At 37.8% G+C, this 22,280-nt stretch overlaps 1 protein-coding gene across 1 annotated transcript in view; it reads right to left on the bottom strand.

Moving 5' to 3' along the window:
- LOC127626884 (protein scribble homolog) overlaps positions 1 to 22,280 on the bottom strand; it is a 121,895-nt gene that overhangs the window by 40,910 nt on the left and 58,705 nt on the right. The window contains exons 7-18 of the mRNA XM_052103029.1: positions 21,861 to 21,935; positions 21,217 to 21,361; positions 20,308 to 20,426; positions 19,651 to 19,850; positions 19,308 to 19,474; positions 18,297 to 18,427; positions 17,697 to 17,822; positions 17,361 to 17,537; positions 16,644 to 17,066; positions 1,158 to 1,247; positions 958 to 1,035; positions 481 to 810 (exon numbers count right to left, since the gene is read on the bottom strand). Of these exons, the coding sequence (XP_051958989.1) occupies positions 481 to 810; positions 958 to 1,035; positions 1,158 to 1,247; positions 16,644 to 17,066; positions 17,361 to 17,537; positions 17,697 to 17,822; positions 18,297 to 18,427; positions 19,308 to 19,474; positions 19,651 to 19,850; positions 20,308 to 20,426; positions 21,217 to 21,361; positions 21,861 to 21,935 (2,061 nt within the window). The remainder of the gene's footprint in view (positions 1 to 480; positions 811 to 957; positions 1,036 to 1,157; positions 1,248 to 16,643; positions 17,067 to 17,360; positions 17,538 to 17,696; positions 17,823 to 18,296; positions 18,428 to 19,307; positions 19,475 to 19,650; positions 19,851 to 20,307; positions 20,427 to 21,216; positions 21,362 to 21,860; positions 21,936 to 22,280) is intronic.

Here is a 22,280-nt window from a genome sequence, read left to right as displayed (position 1 = left end):
TTGCATAACTCAAGTCTAAAGGCTATAAATACATCTTTATGGGTCTTAACTCCTGAAGAGAAATAGTCCAGTATCTCATACCAGTCGTGACACTCATGCGTCAACCCGCTGTGCAAGCGCGTATGGTCAAATGGAGTATACTTTGAAAGGCTAGAGTGTTTGACTTGCATCTTACACGTAAAAACTGAAGTATATTTGGGGCTTTAGACAATGATTTGTCCTTTAACAGATGGTTTAGAAGTAACTACAAAATCCACACTAAAACTTTCTCAGTCTCAGTTTTGACTTTGTATGGCAGTATGGACAGAGGGGAAAACATGTCCAAAGTCTCCCTGAGATCTAAACAAACACCAAGGAAAAACCCTGTAGAACCTGACACCAAGCAATGAACACTATCAAATATTCACTAGAAAGTCACAAGTGTATCTGCAACATCAAGCCTTGTAAACAAAATATCTATAAAAAAAATGGGCTATTTACCTTGTCTCCTTCTTGGTACGGTGTTGACCCTTTCCCTCCAGCGATGCTGAACCCTAAACCTTTATCGTTGCGGACCAGACAAGTGGCTAGTCGCTGGCAAGGTCCAGCGCTAACAGCAGGTGAGCCCGGTTCTAGGAGGAAAGGCAAACCACTAGACCGTCTTTCCCGGGGGAAATAATCATCTTCCGGTCGCAGAGGTGTTGTGGTGATGGCATTCTCTGGTTCCACCATGCGTTCCCGCAGAACAGTCATAGCCACAGCTGCCCCCGAGTTACGCAAGGCCTCAACAGCAGTGTGATGCTCTGCTCCATCTAGGTCTACAGTGTTTACCTAAGTTGAGATAAGTAGAAGAATGGACAATTCACAATGGAATGGATGAATGTATGGAGAAACAAATGTGCAGCCAAATGAAAATAATCACAGAACAATTGGTTACAGATACAGAAGAAATGGTCAAACAACCAGACAGATATTCACCTCAAGAAGTTTGTCTCCCACTTTGACCCCAGCACGGGCTGCTGGGCCTTCTTCTGACACTCTAGAGATGAAAATACCCTAAAAAGAGGATGTGCACAACATTAGAACAACCTACTAACACTCACAAATCAATCCCTAAATAAATAAATCAAAGGCATTAAGTGAAGTTCACTAATTATTTGCAAGCCCTGAAAACATACCTCATCATCACCCTTGAAGGGTGTCGATCCTTTTCCACCTGCTATGCTAATGCCTAACCCACCAGTCTGCCTCAGGATGGTCAGGGTCAGCTACGGATGAAACAAAGACATCAGGTATTCACAGAGAGGTGCAGAACAAAGTCCTTCAAAAGAAGGTCTCAACATTTTTTTAATTAGTTTTGCTATAAATGGTTTAGGGAGGAGGTGTAAATAAGATTGCCTACATGTATAGGCAGATCATGTATGTTGTCCCAACCAGCAGCCTCCTTTCCTTGCTACATTTTATTCACTTAATAAAAGCATATTATTCATGGACCATTTGAGAACCAATTTATAATTTTTTAGATTCAATTGAAATATTACCGGAAAAGTCCAGATGCTCAAATGTTGAGATAAGCCCTTGATATTTGCAAGTTGGACTTGCATGGTTGCTTCATGATCATTTTATTATATTAGCTTGGAATTTATGACAGACTAACTCGTTTATTAACTTTTTGGCTGATTAAGTTAAAAATGGCAAGATAACAGGATTATGAAAAAAGGGCATGTACTTGTACACATTGTACAATTTCAGTCTTTCTATGTACAGACATTATGTACAGTCGTGGCCAAAAGTATTGGCAGTGACATAAATGTAGTGTTTCGCAAAGTTTTCTGCTTCAGTTGTTGTGGTGTTGATTCACATTGTTTCTAGACTATTGTGCAGAGTGATCAGATGCATTTTAAATAATTGCAAAAAGCTTAATTTGCCAAAAAAGAATTACTTTATCACAAAAAACAAAATTTCACTGTTTTTTGGCCCTGGCACAAAATGACCAGCTAAAATCGTTTCACTAATCATATCAGCAGCACCTGGGAAAGTGTGAACGAGTACTAGTCAGGGGAAATCACTCTATCATTCTGATTGGATTATAACAGCAGACTAATTGCTATGAAAGGAGGGAAGAATTGCTTCCAATCATTGCGTTCTTGTTCGCAATGGTTACGTCTAAAGAAAGATGTGCAGCCATCATCGCTTTGCATCAAAATGGCCTCACATGCAAGGAAATTGCTGCAAAGAATATTGCACCTAAAATAACCATTAACCGGATCATCAAGAACTTCAAGGAGAGAGGTTCAACTGCAGTGAAGAAGGCATCAGAACATCCCAGAGTGTTCAGTAAGCGCCAGGAATGTCTCCTCCTGAGTCAGCTAAAGAATCATGTCACCACCAGTACAGAGCTTGCTCAATATTGACTGCAGGTTGGTGTGAGTGAATCTGCATGCATAGTGAGGCAAAGACTTTTGGACAATGGCCTGGTGTCAAGAAGGGCAGCAAAGAAGCCACTTCTCTCCAAGCAAAACATCAAGGACAGACTGAAATTATGCAGGAAGTACAAGGATTGGACAGCAGAAGACTGGTGCAAAGTTATTTTCTCTGATGAAGCCCCCTTCCAACTGTTTGGGACATCTGGAAAATCGATAGTCCCGAGAAGAAAAGGTGAACACTACCATGAGTCCTGTGTCGTGGTCGTGGAGTTCTGAGTGGTGGTGGTGTAGCTGAGTGGTGGTGGTGTAGTGGCTAAAGCACAGGGCTGTTAATCAGAAGGTCACAGGTTCTAACCCCACGGCCACCACCATTGTGTCCTTGAGCAAGGCACTTAACTCCAGGTTGCTCTGGGGGGATTGTCCCTGTAATAAGTGCACTGTAAGTCGCTTTGGATAAAAGTGTCTGCCAAATACATAAATGTAAATGTAAATGTGTTGTACCAACAGTGAAGCATCCTGAGACCATCCATGTGTGGGGTTGCTTTTCATCCAAGGAAGTAGGCTCTTTCACAATTCTGCCCAAAAACACTGCCATGAATAAAGCATGGTATCAAAACGTCCTGCAAGAGCAACTTCTCCCAATGATCCAGGAGCAATTTGGTGATGATCCGTGCATTTTCCAGCATGATGGAGCACTTATCACAAGGCAAGTGTGATAATGAAGTGGCTCGGAGATCATTACATTGACAATTTGGATCCTTGACCAGGCAAAACTCCGGATCTTCATCCCATAGAGAATCTGTGGTCAATCCTCAAAAGGCGAGTGGACAAACAGAAGCCCACAAATTGTGATCAACTCCGAGCACTAATAAGGCATGAATGGATCGCCATCAGTCAGGATTTTGCCCAGAAGCTGATATCCAGCATGCCAGAGCAAATTGCTGAGGTTATGAAGAACAAGGGTCAACACTGAATGTTATTGAATGTTTGTGCCAATAAAAGCCTATAAAACTCATGGAATTTCATTGTTTTCCAGTATACCATGTGAAAAAATTATATACAAATACTGAAGCAGCAAACTTTGTGTCACTACCAATACTTTTGGCCACAGCTGTAATATTACCTACAGACTTATGTATTCAGTGAGAAATTGCACATAGTAAACTTAATAAGCAGACAACCTGTAATGTTAACGCCTTACAAAACAGCTTAAGAAAAGCGAATTAATCTTCATAAAATTGTGCTCAATAAAGGCACTCAATGATTAGAAATGGGCTTCTCTGTGAAATTGTAAATAGACAATTCCATTATGAGATCAAACGAAAAGTGTTTGAAGAGTCTGGACCACTGCAAATGCAGATTTGAGAAAATCTAGCTATAACAACTTGGTAGATTCAAGAATTAGTCAGAGATTTAAAGGCACAAATTCAAGCTGCTTTAACACAATGATGAGTAAATACCATAGGGAAAGCCATTCACTACCACAACAATCTAAACTGGTTGAGGGCATGCAAGCAGGGATTTCCCTTAGACCCTCAACCAATCCTAAAACTCAGAAGTCTGAAAAATGAAGAAGAGGAGGCCACCACTGTTGGGACAGGACACCAAGGATCTGTTTGAGTAATATGGGATATACTGTATATATAGAGTATACATGTTTATATATGAACACATGCTCCATTTCAAAACTTGTAATGATTCAAGTTTTGCAGATTAATGGCAAAAGGTTCCTATCAAGTCATTCCACATCTAGTTCAAGTCCAATGTTCTTTGAGTATTGTAATGTAACAACCTTAAGCAGGGAAGAGGTAAAGCCAATTCGATGTGTTGTGATTTTCCCATTTTTTGGATAATAGGATCATGAGATGATAAAAACATAAAGGTGTCGTGTTGGACTAGATGTGATTGATTCTACAAATAGCAAGCCATGCAAAATGGATATGATGAGAAAGAAGATGTGGAAATAATACAAAATGGAAGTGAAAGAAGAAAGAATGATGAACTGAGGCGATGAATTTCAACTGCACTCCATTGTTGATTTTGATTTTGTAGATGTACAACCATGTGTGTGGCAAGTTTAAATATTCAACTTAAGGCATTATTTTCATTATATTATTTATTTGTTAATTTTATATATATATATATATATATATATATATATATATATATATATATATATATATATATATATATATATATATATTGTAAAAGCAAAAGTATATTTGTGGAAATCTCTATCTATTAATTGAAGTCCACAAACTAATACAAATTAGTGACACATGCCTTCAAAATAATTAGCAATTTCAGTGTTGCAAAAAATGCCTGAATGAGTTTAACAACAATGCCTGCAGAATATCTGTCAGTACCAACTTACTGATGTTTTTATTGAAATTTCAACATATTAAACAGGACATTCAAATGACATCATAAAAACAACATCTCTTTATACTGCATTGTAAAAATGAAATAACAATTTGACAGATAATAAGTGCCTTACTGAAACAATATTTTGGATGGTTCACTTTTTAATTTTTTGGAAACGAACCAACAAATCTCACTGTAGGCCTTTCATATCTAGCACCAGGCTGACTGATTTCAAGGGCTCATAAAATATCACACATTAATTTTGAATTAACATTTGTGCTATTTTTTAATCATAGTACAGTATGTATTTATGTAAATTCTAACTGCTTCAAACATCTACTTGAGTGCAGCGTCAGTGTTAGAGTCTTGTTCATTTCAATTAGACCGGACCTAGACACCTGTAATAGGTTTTTTAATAATAAAAAAAAAAAACGTTCAAATAACTCATGTGTCCTCCTTGCTCCTGGGCCAGAAAGCCAGACTAGGGAGAGGAAAAATGGAAAACAGGGCAGAAAAGAAAAAAAAAAAAAAGGAAACCAGAAAATCACAAGGTGACAAGTCTCACAATAATGGAACCTAGTTTGGAGGAAAGCATGTTTCCATTTTCTTAAAACATTTAAGGGCAATTATAAAGATAAATAATTATAATATTTGCCACGTTGCCGATTACCACAGAAAATTATTTCGACTCCTCCCTTAGTTTGTAAAAACAAACTAAAACTGTATTTATAGTAACATACTTTCAATGGCCTATAGGGCAAACAGCTTTAAAAAAAAAAAAAAAGGCTGAAGTCAGAACTACAGGACAACAATAATTTGTAATGTCATAAAATATTAATACATCGACTACGTGATTAGCACGATATTTTCTTGATAGTTATTGAGCCATCAATTTGTTAAATTAGAAGCCTTATTAGTGTGCTTTCCAATTCACTGTCAGTTGGCCTTCAGTTTAATATAGTCTAGCCTAGATGTCGGGAACCTGTGGCTCTTTGTTAAAAATCAAGTGGCTCGCCGGTTGTCTCACAATTCACCAACACCTGATCGTTTAAAACTTTCTAGAGATAATTTTCTGGCAGAAAGTGTGGGTGCGATTGCAAAGCATGAAGTCAATGACAGTTTTGATTTACTTTCTCCCTAATCTGTCATACAGCCTACACCTGCTGAACAAGGTTTGAAATGAAAACCCGCCAAATACAGATTTTTCATGCAGAGTAGGCCTATTTTGCTGATGTAGCTTACCAGCCACTGTGGAGGGCGACCTGTAAGACTTCTCGGAGTGATATATTACAAGATATTAGACACAAAGACGTACATCTGACAAAACGTGATTATATTTTGAAGAACAGATGAAAGAAAAGCCGCCGATGTGCATCTGATTTGACGTGTGCGCATTGAGCTCCGCTACAAGGGCAATGAAAGTAAGACACTTCTCCAAGACACGCACATGCGTAGAGTTTCCCAATAACTATTAATCTTAACTGTTAAGAGCATTTTCTACGAGCGGTTTTATGAATGTTCGTTATTTTTTATGTGCGCACATTCCAAATGCGCTGTGACTCAATCCAGTTCTCGAGCTCCTTGTTCAAATGCAGTTATTTCATGCGTGAGTAATTTTGCTCATCTACCCGCAACATGCAGGCAACCTATAAGACGTCTCAGAGTGACACATGACAAGAAATGCTGTTAGTCAAAAAGACGCGCTTAAAGAAACAATTTTGTTGTATTTTTAAGAACAGACAAAAGATAAGCCGTCAGTGCTCGTGTCTGATTTGCTGTTTGTTCAGAGGCGTGCAGCGGGAACCTCTCTCATGGAACAAGTACATGTAAAGAGATATCACTCCTTTTTCTCCATCACTCCGTTTCATTCGACTGAAAATTCGAAAGAATTATGTGGTCTATGAGAAATAAGTAAATGATCTCTGATCATCTTGTGAGGTACTGTGAGTTTAAGTTTGCTTTATTTTCACGGAGTGCTTAACTCTAACACATACAGGTGAAACTCGAAAAATTAGAATATCGTGCAAAAGTTCATTAATTTCAGTAATTCAATTTAAAAGGTGAAACTAATATATTATATAGACTCATTACAAGCAAAGTAAGATATGTCAAGCCTTTATTTGATATAATTTTTATGATTATGGCTTACAGCTTATGAAAACCCCAAATTCAGAATCTCAGAAAATTAGAATATTGTGAAAAGGTTCAGTATTGTAGGCTCAAAGTGTCACACACTAATCAGCTAAACACCTGCAAAGGGTTCCTGAGCCTTTAAATGGTCTCTCAGTCTGGTTCAGTTGAATTCACAATCATGGGGAAGACTGCTGACCTGACAGTTGTGCAGAAAACCATCATTGACACCCTCCACAAGGAGGGAAAGCCTCAAAAGGTAATTGCAAAAGGAGTTGGATGTTCTCAAAGTGCTGTATCAAAGCACATTAATAGAAAGTTAAGTGGAAGGGAAAAGTGTGGAAGAAAAAGGTGCACAAGCAGCAGGGATGACCGTAGCCTGGAGAGGATTGTCAGGAAAAGGCCATTCAAATGTGTGGGGAGCTTCACAAGGAGTGGACTGAGGCTGGAGTTACTGCATCAAGAGCCACCACACACAGACGGGTCCTGGACATGGGCTTCAAATGTCAAACGTCTTACCTGGGCTAAAGAAAAAAAGAACTGGTCTGTTGCTCAGTGGTCCAAAGTCCTCTTTTCTGATGAGAGCAAATTTTGCATCTCATTTGGAAACCAAGGTCCCAGAGTCTGGAGGAAGAATGGAGAGGCACACAATCCAAGATGCTTGAAGTCCAGTGTGAAGTTTCCACAGTCTGTGTTGGTTTGGGGAGCCATGTCATCGGCTGGTGTTGGTCCACTGTGCTTTATTAAGTCCAGAGTCAACGCAGCTGTCTACCGGGACATTTTAGAGCACTTCATGCTTCCTTCAGCAGACAAGCTTTATGGAGATGCTGACTTCATTTTCCAGCAGGACTTGGCACCTGCCCACACTGCCAAAAGTACCAAAACCTGGTTCAATGACCATGGTATTACTGTGCTTGATTGGCCAGCAAACTCGCCTGACCTGAACCCCATAGAGAATCTATGGGGCATTGCCAAGAGAAAGATGAGAGACATGAGACCAAACAATGCAGAAGAGCTGAAGGCCGCTATTGAAGCATCTTGGTCTTCCATAACACCTCAGCAATGCCACAGGCTGATAGCATCCATGCCACGCTGCATTGAGGCAGTAATTAATGCAAAAGGGGCCCAAACCAAGTACTGAGTACATATGCATGATTATACTTTTCAGAGGGCCGACATTTCTGTATTTAAAATCCTTTTTTTTATTGATTTCATGTAATATTCTAATTTTCTGAGATTCTGAATTTGGGGTTTTCATAAGCTGTAAGCCATAATCATCAAAATTATATCAAATAAAGGCTTGAAATATCTTACTTTGCTTGTAATGAGTCTATATAATATATTAGTTTCACCTTTTAAGTTGAATTACTGAAATTAATGAACTTTTGCACGATATTCTAATTTTTCGAGTTTCACCTGTATAGTGAACGCAAATCTGCAGGTTCAGTTATATACAGGTGAAACTCGAAAAATTAGAATATCGTGCAAAAGTTCATTAATTTCAGTATAGCACAGTTATTAAAAAAAAACAGACGAAAGTGATTAAATATAGAAGACACGTTCACCTTGAACCTAATATTGAGTTATATTATATTTTATTTTATTTAGGCAGCATTAACTGTATTACCAAAACGCAATACAAACACATTCAATAAAAACACAAATTTGGCAGCATTTTTTGGGATATTATTAGGGTTTATTATTATCTTTACATTTAAAATTGTCTTTATTTCTTAATTTGTATGCTATTAGTAATTTTTCACCTGGTGTTGTTGACGAATGCTTGCGTGATGGCAAATGGGGCAGTTGGAGACGGAGAATGTTTGGATTTGGGGAGGTGGTTATCTAAAATTGTAATTACTTCGTTATTTTAATTGCTTTTTCTTTTCGTTTAAAGTGCAATTTGAATTTGGAAATGTATTTTGTTTCAATAAATTAATTACATTTTTAAAGCAAAAATATTCACCGACTCTTGTCAGGGGGGTTGACCATATGATAAGAAATCACAATATTGTAAAGGTGATTATCATTAAAATATTTTAAACATATCGGCCAGCCCGATATGTAATTTTATGGAGACCCGCACAAACATGTGCACTCAATTACATAATGTGACACGTTACCTATTAATTTTTGTATATTTGTTTGTTTTTGAGTCTAAGGGCAATATGAAAATGGTATTTTATTGAAAAATTTTGTAAATTATTTGTTTGTGCCATGGCTCTTTCAAAAAAATGTGTCAACCAAAATTCTTAAAAAAATTGGCTCCTTTGTGAAAAAGGGTTCCCAACCCCTGGTCTAGGGTAATAACTTTGGGAGACCACAACACAATGGGGTGATATAGCTGTCCGTAACACTGAAGCCAGTCGCACACCGGACGAGAAGTGCTGCGTCGCGGGTGGAACAAGGTACAAGCATCACATGGGATGCATCAATGTGCTGCAGGTGGCAGTCCACATTTGTTAATCTAGTCGCCATACACACAAAAGAGAAAACATTTTTTGTAATTCTTCAAGAAAGAACAAAGTGATGTTGAAGAGTTTGCAGGTTAGTGTATTAAAGTGGAGTAACTGCGCAAACTGAACGATTAGAAATGGCAACGTTTATTAAGTAATTTCTTTGTATGTAGACTTGAATAGGTTGAATATGAATGATACATATACACAATATATCATCCATCGATGGCAAGAGAAAATTATCTATGTCTTTTAGTAATGATTTAGGTCGAATTCAATAGAAATCTATACGAGTTGTGCTTTGTGGCACTTCAGAATTTGGAGCAGCCTCCGGAGTCGTTGCATACTTTCATAAAAATAGTTTTGAATTTTAGAATGTGCAATGTTGTCCTCCAGATGCGACCTACTTTAAAGGGATAGTTTACTCAAAGTTAAAACTTCTCTCATCATTTACTCACCCACATGCCATACCAGATGTGTCAGACTTTTCAGCACAACACAAATGAAGATGTTTTAAAGAATATTTAATCTCTGTTAGTCTATACATTACAAGTGAACGGTGACCTCAGAAGGTCTAAAAATCACATAAAGGCAGCATAAAAATAATCCACATGACTTCAGTGTTTAAATCCATATCTTCTGCAGCAATATGTTAGGTGTGGGTTAGAAACAGATCAATTATAATTTATAATAAAAAAGGACTTCAATATTTATCTGTTTCTCACCAACACCTATCATATAGCATATGAGGAAATGGATTAAAGTCTTATGTATTACTTTTATACTGCCTTTGTGTGATTTTTGGAGTTACAATGTCTGAACACCATTCACTTGCATTGTATGGACCTATATTCTTCTAAAAATCTTCATTTGTGTTCTGCAGAGGAAAGAAAGTCATACGTACGTAAATGATGAGTGAATAATTTGTTCATTTTTAGGTGAACTATCCCTTTAAGTTATCCTGCCACTCACAATTATCAATGTTGTATCAAGAAATATGTATGAAGAGACAAAAACTACTTTGCAATAAGTAGTCCTATTTATATCTGGAAAAAAGGTTGATTCCTTGGAAAAACATTGGGAAACATTTCTGATTATCGATGTTTGAAAAAGGCATCTATCTGAAGCCTATTAATAATTCCTTAAAGGTGCTGTGAGCAATAAGCCTTTCTGGAATTTCCACCAGATTTAGCTGCTGAATTAGCCACACCAACACTTTCAAAAATCCTGTACTCCAAAGTCATGCGCACACTTGGAGACCATTGTAACCAGAGATGAAGAAGATGGGGGGAGGTGATGGGGAGTATAACATCATCATGGCACTTAAATAAACATTTATGTGCTGCATTGTGACTGTGCATAGGGTGACCAGACATCCTGATTTTAAGAGTTGTGTCCCGCGACCCGACGCAGTGACAGTCAGGATGCCTTTTGTCCCAACAATAAGTCATAGCCTAATATTTAACAAAAATTATCATTGCTGTTCTGTATTGAAAAACTTGCAATGAATAATGAGAGAATAGTTCATTCCCTCAGTCTAAGTGGGGATGTTTTTTCCACTGTGCTAAACTTTCCCCTTACTGTAATTATCACCCCCCACCTCTGCTGCGGTCTGTCACCCCATAAGAAAAGTTTACTCATGTGCTTGAAGCCAAAATCCAGGGAGGGAGAAATTATAATAGCACAGGTCAAGGTAATCAAAGAACTCTATAAGTATCTTCTATAAAATGCTCAAAAAAATAACCCAGGTAAAAGTGGCCCACTGCTAATTGACATGCTGGTGAAAACCAGTTAAACTGTGCTGTCTGTGAGCACTTTAACTATTTTTGTTTCTGAAGATCTCTTTGTCTAAAGTCATTGGTCAAAGACACCATAAAATGAAAAGAAATGCTTCACATCCTCAAATAAATGCTTAAGAAAAACATGCATCAATCCATATACGCAATAGTTAGCTTTAACTATATAAAGAGAAAAAAAAAGGATAATATTTGCTGTTGGTTATGAAAAGTGTAGCCCCACATTTTGGGATATATTTTCCAGAAGTGGGCTATAAATTAAATGACATAACTTGAATGGATTGGTCATCTTTTTTAATTCAAGAGAATAATAGAGCATTGGAATCTGTGGTAATTTGCCAAATAATCCAATAAATGTCTTCTAATAATCCCATTATGCTCAAGTTTAATATTTTCTCCATAATTAATCAGCACAGCAAAATACATTTATTCATAGATCAATAACGTGAAACATCAGTGTAAAAGCAGTATACACAACTATAGAAATAGCTTATCCTGTGAGTCCACTGTAAAATGTCATGAAAACTAAACTAAAAATTTCAGCCATAGTAAAATATAATTTTATCATGCATATTTAATTGATTTCTTTATTTAATTTTGTAATTGACAATTTATTGTTTTTTGTTTGTTATGGACATCTGGTCACCCTATCCGTGCACAATGATTGACAGGCAGAAAGTCTTCTGATTGGCTAAACAAGGCTACAAGCCTGAGCAACTTTTTCAATGCCATGCCTTTTACCATGCAGAGACAGGTGTGATATTTCATGGCACTTATTTCAGTGTTATTTACGCTCATTTATGATACAATGGCGCCATCTAGCAGACAGCTTGGGGGGTGGCATGTGGGGCTTCTGAGAATTGTTCACTCACTTCAATTGATTTTCTCGATTCTTTTAAATTTTCAAACACACATTGCCCGAAGCCTTTATTGGGAGTGTTGGAATGGTGTTGTGAAAACTGTGTGGTGACTCTGCTTGTGCACACTGAGTCTCTTTCCAGCATGAACACTCGTTGAACCGAGCACTGGGAGACATGACTTGCATTGGAAAGCACTTGAACTGATGCAATGCAACTGAACAGAGGAAGGGAACCCATGGGTAGGGCTGCTTACTAGGCTGTTTTTTGCACTGTTTAGGTCAGGCCGTGTTGTGGTGAAAATGCCCAGTAGTCGGGGCATGGGCAGGCCGTACAGTGGGTGCCTGGTGGGGCGCAGATTTTTTGGGGAGGCACAATTTAAAAGCCTATACCTTCTTTTTGTTGTCACAGCGCTGCTGCATGAAGGTGACAGCCGGACCAAAAAGAGCTTGTCCAGTTTCCACAGGGGCTCATGCAATGCGCCTCTTCTCACTGTAAGGTAGACTGGAGAGAGTGCAAGCAAACCTCCTTTCAAAGGGGTTAAGGTGTCTGGCTATTGACGGTTCGATGGGGGGGGGAGGTCGCTCATACGAGTGTAGTCATATCACTCACCTCCAAGCAGAGAGACCATGCTTAATGTCAAGGGGGTCTCTCCATTAGTGCTTCATGTGCTTAGCACATGCAGGAAGGACAGCAGATGCAAATCTATACCTACACCATCTATAAGTGTGACATCACAATGTGGAGGAAGTAGAGAACGAGTCGTTTTGGCAGCTTGGTTTCTACAAATGCTCTTTTCACAGTGAGGAGGAAGTTTTGAGTTCTGCAACTTACTTTTATAGTACAATGACATCTTACATGTGAAAAGATCAAGCACCATTTTATTTCTTATGTCATGACCCCTTTAAAAGGTATCACACCCATTGAATTTACCTTTGCATAGACAAGGGCAGAAAGCGACACTTGCTTTGTGTGATCTTGTGGCTATAATTTTGAGACAGTTTGTATTGTAATGTTTTAGATGTCTTGCCCCATAGAGTTTCACTGTAAATGCATTATTGTAATGTTTTTGTTTGCTTAAACAAATTGAGGGATGAGTCAAAGTTATTTTTTAGTCATCGATGGCATGTTACAGATTTAATGCAACTTTTGTTGCATTGAAGTTGGAATATTCCTTTAATAAAGCAACATCTTCAGTTAACAGATACCCTATGATCCATGTGTTCCTCTCCAAATACAAAGATCCATTGCAGCAATGATTTAGAAGTGTTAGTCAGTGTTTCTCTTGCCGTTGGGTTTGGATTAATTAAGGAATTTTAAGGTTGGCAGTGATTCCCTGAATTGCGGGTGAATAATTAGTGAGTGAATGATCGGGAGAAAGTGGGGAAGAGAGTGGGAGTTTGGATGGAAAGAGTAGGTACAGACCTCTTTCTCCTCAATTCGAGCAGGCTCAATCAGCAGATTATTGACTTGATCAAATGATACCCCCTGTTAGAACAGGAACCAGCGAGAGGGCATGCAGATTAGTCAGGCCAAAAAGTTAAATAAAAAATAAAGTAAAACAGAAGCTATATGACTGGCAATTAAAATTCACACGGTTGACTGAATGAAATGCACACAAACCCACAGTTGACACTCATCACCAAAACACACCTAGGCAGGGTAATAACTGAGTGGCACCAAACACCCACAATAAGACAGGGCACTCCCATAACACTGCATAACAAATAACACTAAGCTATACACTTAAGCAGTGGTAAGAGTTCACAGTACACAAATAGTTATTATGGATTACTGAATGTATTGAGAAATAAAACTACACTCTTGTTTCAAAGGTTTGTCACCAGAAAGTGGATTCACTTCAACTGGCCATAAATTGTCCAATGAAATAAGAAGGCAATGTAATGGCAACTACAATCAACAACTTTATAAATTTTGTAATTTCTCTTAATCTCTAAAAAGTTTTGGACGTTTTCATTCAATTACAATATGTATCGCCCTGTTTTCAGACTGTATTAGGCAAGTCACAGCAAATATCTGAAAAGTAATTTTATCCATATCTGTATTGAAGTGTAAAAAAAGTTTTATATATACCATCATGTGTAATGACTGTTGGATTTTTTCAGTTTTACGGATTGTGTAATAAATATGGTGAACACAATGTTACACATAAGCAAATCACTTTTGTACAGACACATGCACTTCACAAAGAAATGCTAAAATGTTTTGCCTGTGACTTAAAAGTATAATATGGTGAAGACGGAAAAATGTAAAAGCTGGGACAAGCAACCTAAGTAACAGGTTGGCAAAAATAACCCTGACATAAGCATTAGTAAAATACAATTAGAAAGCAATTATCCACGTAACTGTCAACATTCACACTGGAACAGTCACACAGCCGAATGTTTAGTCAAATATACAAACATGCACACACAAGCCCTGTACAAGCATTCCTCAGCCACTCAACCATCCAGTCATGGACCAGATCTAAAAAGAGCTAGTCGTCAACTGTTCATTTTACATATATAATTTATATAAATTTGTATAATAGTGAATAGTCAATGATCTTTCAGAAGTTTTTACATTTTTACTGGATTTGTACCAGTAAAACCTCATATAAAGGGCTAACGTGAGCTTTATGGGTTGGATGTTTCCATTCCAAATACATATTTTAAAGACCAATAAGAGGATATCTTTATAATTCTGTAATCATTCTAATATTAATAATACTAATCATTATCATCTTTGTTAGGCATCATGGATTAATTTATAGATTAATTCATTGATGTGAAGCTTATTAAGAATTATTTTATTTGATCAGTTTAAGACAAACAGACACACAAGAGTTGTGGAAAGGCTGACAAAGGCGGCAGTGTGCACTGATTCCCTCAGGCAGAAGAGACAGCAAATAATGATAATGAGAGGCAAGAGCATTGCTCAATGGGGTGGAGTCAGGCTGTGGAGGACAAGCTAATGTGCAGCCAAAGGGTGGGGCATAACAAAGGGTGCAGCTGTGTGATTTGATGTTCTGTCCTCTCATTCAAACCTGATTTTAGGTATGCAGTTGTAAGCAAACTCTTATGTTACAAAAAGGCAGAGATCTTTAAAAACACAACACAAGCATCAATCATTAAGCCCTTTCACACATGCAACCTGGTAAATTGCAGTAAAATTGTTGAATTAATTTTTACTGGTAAATGTACCACACCTGCTGTTCACACATGCAACGGTTTTTGTCATCAGCACCATAATGCTATTAACCTTTGAGATATCTTTAGTAATTTTATCTGTCGACAAATGTCTTCATCCGCTTGGATGAAAAATGCTTTTAGGCTGGATTACACTACACCACTTCTAAAAACACTAGGTAGCACACACTGACTATGTAAATGGCTAGACAAAAACCTGGCATCACACACTAAACTACTGAGGATCATTTCGGCTGTCAAGTCGATCCGATCACTAACTCACTTAGAAACTCATGCTCCCATTCTTGGAGATGCATGAAAGATGTAAACAAGCATGAACGTTCACAGGTGTACAACACAAGCCTGTCATGTGGAACACACACATGTCGGCGTGCAGCACGAGCCTGTCTCATGGAAGAAGTGCATGCAAAGAGTTATCACTCTTTTTTTCTCTTTTTCATTCATATGAAAACTTTTTCAAGAATAATGCAGTCTATGAGAATGCTGCAAATGATCTCCAATCATTTCAGGAAGTGCTGTGAGATTAACTTGCTTTATTTCCACAGTCTTGCAGTTAACATACATTGTGAACGCAACTCTGCAGGTTCAGTAATATAAATCTTTGTATTAAACAAACAAAGACGAAAGTAATAAAATCATAAAAAAATACAAGGCACATACACCTTGAACCTAAATTGAGTTCTCTTTTCTTTTCTTTAGGCAGCATTAACTGTATTACCAAAATGCAATACAAACACATGGCTTTATTATTAGGATTATTATTTAGATCATTATAATCATCTTTATATCTATAATTGTCTTTAGTTCTGAAACTGTAGGCTTTTAGTAATTTTGCATGTATCTTTTCAGGTAATGTTACAACTTCTCATTCAGGGAAATAGCCAGTGCTAAATTTTGAGAATTTATGAACTGTCGTGCTCACACATGACCTCTAAACTGAAATTTGCAGGTAATTTTCTGGAAAAGTATGTATGTTTGAAAGTGACAATAGAGGCAAAACAGTCTAAAATATGCTTGTCATACTTCTTTGCATTTTCCAAAAGTTCATTCCAATGAGCTGATGGCTCTAAAGCTGATGCAGATAAAATGGATTTTGCAATCAGGCTGTCAACAAATTTTTGCACACCTTGATAGCTTGCGATATTATAACACAACAGTTTCACTTTTTTGTTTTTACAATTGCGTAATTCCAAATATATTTGTGGACAAAGAAATGTTCTTCCTGTTGTCGCCAAGCACAACTCAAGTCGACACAGACCGAATTTGTCAACTAGTGGCAGAACTAATCAACTAATCGAGTAGTCAGTGCAACAGCTAGTATAAACTGATTTTGCCAGTGATATGCTAAAGTCTGTGCACTTTCATTCAGGTAAGTAGGCGTTCCCCCATACCCCTTTCTAGATCTGGTTCTCTGAACCCTTCTTACCTTCACCGGCTGCAGGGACGAGTTCACCTGACTCAGCCTGCTGTCTTCTAGCTCAGCTGTTTCTAGTCTGTGCTGGAAAGGAATATTCACTGATATTCCTCCCTCTTCTTCTTCTTCCTCTTCCTCCTCCTCCTCACCATCCCTCTCGTCCTCAGGGGTGTGAGCAGGAGGTGAAAGGCCGTCAGGCCTGAAGCCTTGCAGCAGGGCGGCAACAGCCTCAGGCTTGGGCAGCTTGGTGATTTTGAAGTGCTTTTTGTAGTGTGGTGTGTCTTTACGTATGAGCCGCTGTTTCTCAGCAGGGAAAGGGGGTGTTCGAGAGTCCTCATCACTCCGGTCGGCATAATCTTCATCCTCTTCTTCATTGTCATCCTCATCATCACCACCACCACGGATGATAGGCTCTTCGGCAAAGTGCACAGTAGGCTGAGAGAAATGCAAGAAAAAGAGGTGAAATTGGATTTAACTGCACTATTAAAATGTTATTATTTTTTTATTTAATATGCAGTAAAAACAGGATCATTTACATTTGTAAGATCAGCATGTCAAATCTGCAAGATGTGCTAATTTACAAGGGCTTTTTTCAACAAACTTGCAATGCTTTCACATAAACCAAAACATAATTTACAATGCTGCTTGCACATGTACAATAGAGAAAATGTTTTGTACATAATTAGTTTGGCATTTGTCTACAATATGGGATGCAACCATATGGCTTACCTCAGTATATTCCACCTCCATCTCATCAAGCTCCTCCTCCTCTTGACCATGTCCATTATTAGGCTCCACCCCTGTATTGTTTACACCCCGCCTCTCATCATGAGAAGTGGCAGAGGCGGTGCTACTGGATGCCTGAGAATCGTGACTTTGATTGGAAAGCCCACTCAATCGCTTCTCCTGTGAAACAATCACATATCATCAAAATAAACACATATGCAGTTTGTATATCAGTTTGAATATATACAGTAGATAGTTATATATATAAGCACCTAAATGGAATACATTCAGTGTCCACTTCAAAGAGTAAAAAAGGCAGCATCTTAAGTGTGTGTTTACCTCAGAGTCTGGGGACTCCAGAACTCCATCTGGTTTAGCTGTGTAAGCCTCATTTCTTCTGGCTTCAATAACGTTCTTCATCACCTTTAACTCACTGGGATGTGGTGTTGCTCTCCTTTGAAGACCCTGCTAATTCATAGATACAGCAACAGCATTAAGCACATAATTATACAGGTTAATGATTAGAAACAAATATAACAAAAGATAGTGTTAAGATAATTCATTTCTAAAAATAAAATAGCTTGAAATGCAAGTGCCAAGTTCTCAGAATTGTAATATTTGTATTTATGTTGGATTCATAAGGTTTTGAAGAACAATTATTCTTGTTTTAACAAAGTTTTGATTTAATGACTCTAAAAAAATTCAGGTGGCCAAACGTCAAGTAAAATGTTACAACATATACTGTATTTTTACATCTTTAATACATGTACACGTCCCACTAATTTTTCAAGGTCAAAATATGTATATTTCAATTATTATTATTTATTCTTATAAAAAATAATAATAAAACAAACTACTTAAGGTCTTTTTTCCTTTCAAGAACTGCACCCTTTAATGAGGCTTTGATCTCAGCATGGTTGCACAAATCTCCACACTCACCCTCCTCTCTGCTGCAGTCTCCTCATCTTCCTCTTCATTTTTTGAGTCACCCCGGAACTGAATGACTGACACTCTGTTCAGATTAGTGTCCGTGGGCCAGGTCTCATCAGCGCTCCTGTCCAGAAGATTTTCTGGAAAGAGTGTGTGAGACAAAGACAGATGTGATGATTCTTAGTATCAATAGCTAGGTTTCCATCCACGTATCTTTATGCACATTTTAGGATATCTCATAAAAACTGCTGGCTGGAAACACTAAGATGCAAATAAAATCTCCAAAATGTGCATAAACAAAACGTGTACGCTCGCTTGAGGTGGATACATTTTTTATTCTAAAAGAAATGAGCATAAACTATGATGGAAACACATTTACAGAATAAACTCCTATTGAATTTATTAAGAATACAAGATGTGCATCAAAACAGTCATGAGACTAAATAACTCGTTCATAACCAGACTAACCAGTGGACTAATTATCACATCTGAAATTTTGCATCATGAAATAAGGGTGTCTAGAAAATGTAAAGCCTGCAAAGAGTCTGTAGAGCAAATAAATCAAATAAAAACTTAAACTGTGCCGAAGAGCAGGTTTATTGACACTATTGAATAAATATGTTATAGATCCGCATGGCAAAGTCATAAAGATGGAGGAACGCACACACAAAGTGCCCCCAGAACCGTGCGTCACTTCCAGACATGAGACATAGTTCATAACAGAGTTTTGTTTGTATGCTCTAAATCGTGATTATTTTAGTAATAAAAGAGTAACAGTGGCTACAATTTCTCAGGAAGTGGTGATTTGTACTTCTGAACACATGGAGATGAAACACGGCTATTTTCGCAAGTTTTTGCAATATGTTTATTTTTTGCATAAATTTAATTTGCAATTTGGTAGAAACATAGCTAATATGCACTACTGTGCATAAAAAAAAAACCCTGCAATATGACGTGTGTGATGGATTCACAATGAGAGTGACTGACTAAAGAGAATGCATGAGACCAGCAGTGTCGTACCGAGGCTAGATGAGGGCTGCTGGGGCAGCAGGTAGCATGTGAGAACTTTTTCCCCAGTCCTCTTATCATCCTCAGTCTGGAACTTCAACATGGGCTGAGACTGGTTCTCTGCCAGCCACATGGCCTTCAGGTTCAGATTGGCCAATGTAAATGGCAAGTTCTGTAACCTAGGACAGAGAACGAGAGATGGGGAGACAAATTCAGTTAAGACGAAATAGTGCTATGGAAGTTTTGATGAATGAAAGAGTCTTCAGCTCTATTTTAAAGGTCACTCTGACCTTGCATCAAACACCTGTAATATAGAGACCTACAAGTTGCTTCCCCTTCAGAAAGCATTTCTTACCTGTTGCCAGCCACATCCAGCACATGTAACTCTATGGCGTTGGCAAGCTCAGCGGGAAGTTTACCCAACCTGTTATCTCTGAGGGAGAGCACGTTCAGGCCAAGACATCCTCCAACTTCTGCAGGCACGCTGTTTAAGTGGTTTCGGTCCACATTCAAGTTGGTCAACTTCTTCAGCTTACCAAGAGAGTGGGGAAGAGACTGAAAATAGCAAACAGAAGATTTTACAATGTTCTGCACTTACACGTCTGCACTGGATTTATAGTATTCTGGTAATATACTCTTGAAATGTGTGACCCGTGATATTGCAACATTGATAATATTGTTGGCTACTTTGTTTTTCCTAATTTGCATTCCTTATTAGATAAAAGTGCCTGCTCAACCAATAGATAACATTAAATGTAAATGGATGATAAAGAGGAAGTAAATTAATTGTTAATCTGTTGAGAAATAATTTACACAATGGCACATAGAGTACAATAATATGGAAATAACGCAGAAATGTATAATATGTGCTTTAAAACCAGCTTCACAGAATTAATGAAGATGCAATTTAAAAGCCAAAAATTATGAATAACTCTCAGGCATCACGGAGATCACATTATAACAGCAAAAGAGCAGACATAATTGTTTTAGTGTATGATGTGGGCTTATGTACCTGGAGAAGGTTCTCAGTCAACATTAGCTCTGTCAGGTTCTCGCAATCGCCAATGGAGTCGGTGAGATGCACAAGACGGTTCTGGTTCACTTTCAGAATGGACAATTTCTTAAGCGAACCTGTTAAGAGAGACAAGCAGATTCAGTATTTGTGCATAAGTCTAAGCACCCATGAAATCCTCAAAGACTTCAGCAACAGCAGCATGAAAAGCAGATGAACACTGAGGATGTGGCTTGAAACTCTAGAAAGACATTTCATTTTAGTAATAATTATTCAGGCAGCACACATAAGTGATGGTATGATATTTGAGATTGTAAAGACAGAGCAGCAATAATATGACATACATCTGCTGACACTAGGAGGCAGCAGTGTGGTTAAAAAATAATCAAAATCTCTCTGGCACTTAATTCTCATTGGCAAGGAGTCAACAGAAAAATTATTTAAAAAAATGTCTACAGTCATAATGTTTTTTTTTAATTTTATTTTTTTATTATCAATTTGACACATTTCAAGTTCTTGAAAGTGTATCAATTTGTACTAAATTTCATACAATTTTAACATTCTATTGCTCCTGCTTGAATTAAAGTTTGAAAGTTGAGCTTTAAATGTTTTCACAAGACTCGTAAGGAAGAGTACAATTTGTAATATTTCTAAGCACTATGTATAAGTTAACTGCATGTGTAATGACAGCACCCTGTGAGCAAATAAGGCAGCAAACATTATGTTACTATGATAAATAGTGTTGCCATACAGTTGCTAATTTAATTTAGACTACGGTGGCATGTCGTTTTCAGTGAGATAAATCAGTCAGAAGACAAAGCCAGGACAATGTGTCTATTGTATGCCGGTCATAACAATCCATTTGAAAAGTAATTCACAGGCTTGTGCTTATTATATCTTATGTCTTACTAATGCTGTCTGGCAAGATTTCCAGAAGGTTCTCGGAGAGCAGGAGGTCAGTGAGAGCGATAAGGCCGCTGATCTCGGTGGGAAGCTCTGATAGACGATTCTCTGACACGTCTAAGCAAACCAGCTGCCGCAGGTTCCCCAGCTCCTGTTAAAGACAGAGGTCGACTTTCAGTCAGCCGAGAATGAATTAAACCACTCCAGTTTCCACTCTAGTAATCAGTAGAATAGGCACATGTCAAACACATTAAACTACACAGAAGAAGTGAAGTGTGTGATTTTTGTGCTACAAGCAGAACCAAACAAAATTGCACAAATGATGCCAGCTTTCCAACAGCTTTTCCAACCACTCTCCCTTCTTCCAGAAGCCCAAACCTAGTCCCAAACAATGTTTTGAACATGACAGAATCACAGTGTTAACACTTTTAGGGGGAATAAACCTATGAATGGCTTATTAAGTCTCTGAATATTAAGCTGGGATAAAACACATTATTTTAACATAACAAATACACTCTTCACCCTTAAACAACTTCTTAAATGACAGAATTTGCAATACATTTGATTTGGAACCCTCATCTGAACTTGATTTACACCCAAGCCAGATAACCCATTCAAACATCAGCCAGTCAGAAGTGGTCTGTACTTACTGGAGGTAGTGAGGAGAGCTGGTTTCTGTCCAACCACAGCTCACGAAGATTGGGCAGTGCCCCAAGTGTGTCAGGCTGAGTGGAAGGAATAAAAAGCAAATCAAAGACAGGACATAAAAAGAGAGATGAAATGAGGCACACAATAATAATAAACAAAAACCAAAAAAAAAACAAACAAACAAACAAACAACAAAACGGATTGTTTTAAAAGCTAGACTCATCGGCAGATGCTCAGGTGTTGGATCAGTAAAGGAAAAGATAATCAGAGATGTGTAGAACAACTTGGGCAAAAGAAAATAAACACACACATGCACAATATGTTTACCCACTACTTACATGCTCAATACATACAGTTTAATACATACATTTTAAACTCAGTTTTTCACAATTCCTGAGATTTAATCATAGAAAACATTCCAT

This window comes from Xyrauchen texanus, chromosome 1 (assembly GCF_025860055.1).
Source record: "Xyrauchen texanus isolate HMW12.3.18 chromosome 1, RBS_HiC_50CHRs, whole genome shotgun sequence".
Taxonomy (NCBI): Eukaryota; Metazoa; Chordata; class Actinopteri; order Cypriniformes; family Catostomidae; genus Xyrauchen; species Xyrauchen texanus.
The sequence above is the reverse complement of the archived record's forward strand: the minus strand, read 5'-3'. Positions and strand labels throughout refer to the sequence as shown.